This window comes from Notothenia coriiceps, unplaced genomic scaffold (assembly GCF_000735185.1).
Source record: "Notothenia coriiceps isolate Sejong01 unplaced genomic scaffold, NC01 NC01_scaffold00021842, whole genome shotgun sequence".
In the NCBI taxonomy this organism is placed as follows: domain Eukaryota; kingdom Metazoa; phylum Chordata; class Actinopteri; order Perciformes; family Nototheniidae; genus Notothenia; species Notothenia coriiceps.
Window position 1 is genome coordinate 116 of NW_011354543.1, and position 5583 is coordinate 5698.

General features: G+C 42.7%; 1 protein-coding gene across 4 annotated transcripts; it reads left to right on the top strand.

The window, feature by feature from the left end:
- Positions 1-848: 848 nt before the first annotated feature.
- On the top strand, positions 849-2546 carry rpp25l (ribonuclease P/MRP 25 subunit-like). Of its 4 annotated transcripts, none has more exons than XM_010780446.1 (2): positions 849-1316; positions 1377-2546. In XM_010780446.1, exons 1-2 carry the CDS (start codon positions 1064-1066, stop codon positions 1988-1990), a joined length of 867 nt encoding a protein of 288 aa, XP_010778748.1. In that variant the 5' UTR covers positions 849-1063; the 3' UTR covers positions 1991-2546. The 4 variants fall into 4 exon arrangements, with proteins under 4 accessions (XP_010778748.1, XP_010778747.1, XP_010778746.1 ...); XM_010780445.1 differs by having other exon boundaries at positions 850-1480; positions 1541-2546; XM_010780444.1 differs by having other exon boundaries at positions 851-1316; positions 1347-2546.
- Positions 2547-5583: the final 3037 nt, after the last annotated feature.

The window sequence follows — 5583 nt, forward strand, 5'->3', positions numbered from 1 at the left end:
CAGGACTTTTACTGTAACAGAGTATTCCTACACTCTGGTACTTCTACTTTTACTCAAGAACAAGATCTGTGTACTTCTACTTTGACTCAAATACAATCTGAGTACTTCTACTTTCACTCAAGTACAAGATCTGAGTACTTCTACTTTGACTCAAGTACTCAGATCTGAGTACTTCTACTTTCACTCAAGTACAAGATCTGAGTACTTCTACTTTTACTCAAGATCTGAGTACTTCTACTTTTACTCAAGTACAAGATCTGAGTACTTCTACTTTACTCAAGATCTGAGTACTTCTACTTTTACTCAAGTACAAGATCTGAGTACTTCTACTTTGACTCAAGATCAAGATCTGAGTACTTCTACTTTTACTCAAGTACAGATCTGAGTACTTCTACTTTTACTCAAGAACAAGATCTGAGTACTTCTACTTTTACTCAAGTACAAGATCTGAGTACTTCTACTTTTACTCAAGTACAAGATCTGAGTACTTCTACTTTTACTCAAGATCTGAGTACTTCTACTTTCACTCAAAGATCTGTACTTTGACTCAAGTACAAGATCTGAGTACTTCTACTTTTACTCAAGTACAAGATCTGAGTACTTCTACTTTTACTCAAGTACAAGATCTGAGTACTTCTACTTTTACTCAAGTACAAGATCTGAGTACTTCTACTTTTACTCAAGTACAAGATCTGAGTACTTCTACTTTTACTCAAGTACAAGATCTGAGTACTTCTACTTTTACTCAAGTACAAGATTCTTTTGACACAGGACCACTTACAGAATATTTCAAAACATGTTGTTGAATCATTAATTGTTCTACATTTACAAGCACACAACCCATTACATATATACATTACATCACTGCTGAATTAGATAATCAACCAAAGAGCACAAAAAGTGACCATCTCAAGTTAAAGAAGAAGCTACTGTTTACAGATTGCAAATAATTTCACAGAAAAAGCGTAAATTGTACAACGTTTAATATTTACTACTTCATTTCAAAGCAGACTCCCAGTACGTAAGGGGCAGCTCTCTGTGTCTTATTTTGTTCAGTCTAATAATGCCTGTGTTTCTGCAGATGGAGAACTACACTAAAGCTCGGACGCTGGAGCATCCGTCCGTCTGTCCGTTCCTCGACCTGCCCCCCGACACGCCGGAGGTCCGAGTCAAAGACGGCAGCAAGATCCGAAACCTGCTGCGCTTCTGCCAGAGCCGCATGGAGGCCAGACCCCGAGCGGCGGAGAAGGAGAGGCGACCCGGACCTGAGGAAGGAGGAAAGGAAGCTCCGGGACGTCAGGAAGGACGACAGGAAGCTCCGGGACGTCAAGAAGGCCGACAGGAAAGACGACAGGAAGCTCCGGGACGACAGGAAGGACGACAGGAAGCTCCGGGACGACAGGAAGGACGACAGGAAGCTCAAGGACGTAAAGAAGTACAACAGGAAGCTCAAGGACGTAAAGAAGTACAACAGGAAGCTCCGGGACGACAGGAAGGACGACAGGAAGCTCAAGGACGTAAAGAAGTACAACAGGAAGCTTCGGGACGACAGGAAGCTTCGGGTCAGCCGCTCTGCACTCACATCGTGTTCACGGCGAGTGGAAAGGGCGTGTCCAAAGCCATCTCGTGCGCAGAGATCCTGAAGCGGCGCGTGGGCCGGCTGCACCAGCTGACCCGGCTGCAGTTCGGCTCGCTGGAGGAGGTCTGGGAGCCTCTGGAGCCCGCAGCCGGCCTGGAGCCCCTCACCGTCACCAGGAAGCAGCCCAGCCTCTGGATCCTGCTCTCCAGGGAGCCGCTGGACCACAGCCTGCCCGGGTACCAGGCGCCCGGACGCTACGACGCCCTGTGGGCTCCAGAGGGCCAGGGGGGGGACGGACAGAAGCAGGGACACAAGAGGAAGAAGGGAGAGAGAGGAGGAGAGAGAGGAGGAGGGGGGGTAAGAGGAAGAGGAGGAGGGAGGGGACCAGGGCGTCAGACTGGACGCTCGTAGAGGAAACTGAAGGATCGAGTTCATCTCTAACAGACTGGTCGACAGAAAGAAGATCAAACGCTTCTTAGGAGCTGTGGAGTTAGTTTCCAAAGCCTACCGGTGTTGATTTGTGTTCCATATATATAGTCTATTTTGAAAAATCAATACTGATGTGGCCGGCAGGTGCAACAACGGCAGATTATTATATTCATTTACTGCAGAAATAATCGTTTTCCAGCCCCTCTCTGATCTGGAGATTTGCTGCTTCCTCCGCTTTCTATCATAAGGGAAGATCTTTGGACGTTTAAACACTTTGGACACGACATGGATGCGTTTCAATATCTTCTGACATTTGATCATTTATTACGAACAGCAAGTCGTTACAAAAGTCTCAAGACAACTTTTTAGGTTTGGGAATTAAATCAAATTTCATCAGGTTTTATCTTTTGTATTTGATTTGTATTCCTGTGTTTGAATTCTCTCGTTAGAAACATGCTGTAATTATTATTTTTTTGTATGTGTGCTGAAAATGTGTTTTTGAAATGAGTAAAAAAAGATAAAATAAGGTTTGCTTTATTCTAAAGTTCTGTTCCTAGTGTTGTTTTTTTACAGTGTATATCAGTATGTAGTGTCTCTACTTTAAAGAGTCCTCTCCTGCTGATGTTCAGGTGTATATCAGTATGTAGTGTCTCTACTTTAAAGAGTCCTCTCCTGCTTATGTAACAGTGTATATCAGTATGTAGTGTCTCTACTTTAAAGAGTACTCTCCTGCTGATGTTCAGGTGTATATCAGTATGTAGTGTCTCTACTTTAAATCTACTTTAAAGAGTCCTCTCCTGCTGATGTTCAGGTGTATATCAGTATGTAGTGTCTCTACTTTAAAGAGTCCTCTCCTGCTGATGTTCAGGTGTATATCAGTATGTAGTGTCTCTACTTTAAAGAGTCCTCTCCTGCTGATGTTCAGGTGTATATCAGTATGTAGTGTCTCTACTTTAAAGAGTCCTCTCCTGCTGATGTTCAGGTGTATATCAGTATGTAGTGTCTCTACTTTAAAGAGTCCTCTCCTGCTGATGTTCAGGTGTATATCAGTATGTAGTGTCTCTCCTTTAAACNGCGACGCACATAAAGAGGCGACGTGGGGTCTGCGGCTGAAAAGAGAAACCTGAAAGTGAGACATATGAGTTAAATCACTCAGTGAGGTGTTCTGTCAGAGAGAGGTGTTTAGCTTACAGCAGCCTGTGACGGCCAATAATAATTTAAATGTCTTCCTTACTGTAAGCAGTTATGAAATACCTGTTTGTGAAAGGTTATTTGTTTTCTTTATTGTTCAGATAGAAACCACTGCTTTCTGCTCACTGGTGAGTTAGCCTCTGAGTGTTAAGCACATCAGGCTGGCAGCTGTATGGGCATTGCTCTATGGTAGCTGTTATTTGCACATTGTTAATCATGAGCAATGCATCCTTACATTGTTTAACTGTGAGGTGTTATACAATTGTACTCTGGAGAGCTTTTAAAGGTAAAAAAATAAACGGCATGATGGGATGTGCAGTACCAAATATGTAAAGCACTTTTTTGTTAATCTATGATTTGCTGCATATAAGGAATAAAACAAAAATCCTCTGTCGTACCATATTGAAGTATCATTATTTTTGCATCGTGTTGAATCGCATCGTATCGCCCCGAATCGCATAATGTTGAATCAAATCGTATCAAACTGTATCGCAACAGGGGTGAATCGTATCGTATCGCATCGCCTGGTGTTTCAAAGGTATCGTTAATGTATTGTATCGTGGCAACGTATCGAGATGCGCATCGCATCGGCCTCAATGATGGAGATGCACATCCCTAGTGTGTTGAAGATGTTTAGGGGGAAGGAGTATGTGTCCTGTCAAAGAGTCCTCTGTCATGACTCCAAATCATTGATTGGGGGATCTGCCTGAGGGCAGAGGGACAGAAACACACACACACACACACACACGCACAGAAGCAACATGGAATCAACAAACTGACTTACTACCTGGGATCCCGCCCAGAAGGGCAACCGACCAATGGAACACTGCCAACTCACTGTCTAGCTTGCTCAGAAGTGAACTCTGTGTATAAATGTTGTGATCATTTTGAAGATCGGCGCTCTTGTTTTTGACTTGCCGTTCCTGAGACGTGTCTCACACGGTGGTAGAACCTGAGCCCAGACTACTCTGCAGAGTGCTTCGTGATTCGGTGATGTATTTGTATGTTTGCACCATTAAAGCAGATTATTGTTTAACCCTTATCCTGGCTGCTTTGAATTTTTCCTTTTTTTGAGAACCCGCTCATATAGGAACGGCGCGGAGCAGAGATTCTGCCCCAACAGTGTATATCAGTATGTAGTGTCTCTACTTTAAAGAGTCCTCTCCTGCTGATGTTCAGGTGTATATCAGTATGTAGTGTCTCTACTTTAAAGAGTCCTCTCCTGCTGATGTTCAGGTGTATATCAGTATGTAGTGTCTCTACTTTAAAGAGTCCTCTCCTGCTGATGTTCAGGTGTATATCAGTATGTAGTGTCTCTACTTTAAAGAGTCCTCTCCTCTCTCTCAGTTTGAGGTGTGAAGCTCTGAAAGATGTGGTTGTTAGCAGACGTTATTCGACCGTTGGCTGAATGAAAGGACCTTTGTGTCTCCAGATGAACTCTCTGTTCAGCAGCTCTCACAGCGCTCTGGAAAACCCTCTCTAACAGTGAAGGTTCCTGCAGTCTGAACGTTTACTGCTTAATTCCTCCTGAACTGGAACATCAGCTGTTAAATCAGCTGTTAGGAGACATTGCACAGGAGGAAAGAGAAATCAATAACTCATACATATCAGTGCAGTAACACAGATATGCTCACATTATCCAGTTCTTGACACCAACACTAAATTATTAATGTTGAGTTTAATTTGACTTATTTGGAGTTTTGAATAGAGTCAGACGAACTCTATGAAACTGGGACATTTCTTATAATGTTCTGACATTATACATGTAATCTGCAGATGAATGGATAAGGAAATAATGTTAGTTTTAGCCAGGATAATCAGCATTAAAATGTGTTATTATATAAGTGTTTCTGTGGAGCATTAAGCGGCTACACTTACCATTCATTCCAAACCTTTGTTGTAAAATGGCAAATCAATAATTATGATACTCAAACATGAATTAATAAAGCACTTTAAAAAAATGTATTTTCGTCTCGAGTTTAACAGTCAAAGGTAATACTTTATATTAAAGGTGGGGTAGGTAAGTTTGAGAAACCGGCTCGAGATACACTTTGTGTTATATTCCATGGAATGCTCTCAACATCCCGATAGCAATGAATATCTGAAGTGCTTTGACAACAAATCAATAAAAAAATTAATCTCTGGAAGTCGTGGCGCTATAAAAAGCACGACCAATCATCTGAGCCGGCTAAAGTAACTGGATGGCCTACCTGCCTGTCAGCCTTCCATCTGTGCACAAACTTATCTCGTGCCCTCATTGGTCATGTGCGCGTTCCTGTGTGTTGGAGGAGGGGCTCTGTGAGGAAGTGGCAGATTTTTTCCGGTTGTGTATTTTCTAATTCTAGCGCACTCGAGCTGGCTTCTCCAAAATTACCTACCCCACC

Excerpts from the sequence above, each read along its gene's own strand:
- rpp25l (XM_010780443.1), top strand. The coding sequence starts at position 1,064 with ATGCCTGTGTTTCTGCAGATGGAGAACTACACTAAAGCTCGGACGCTG.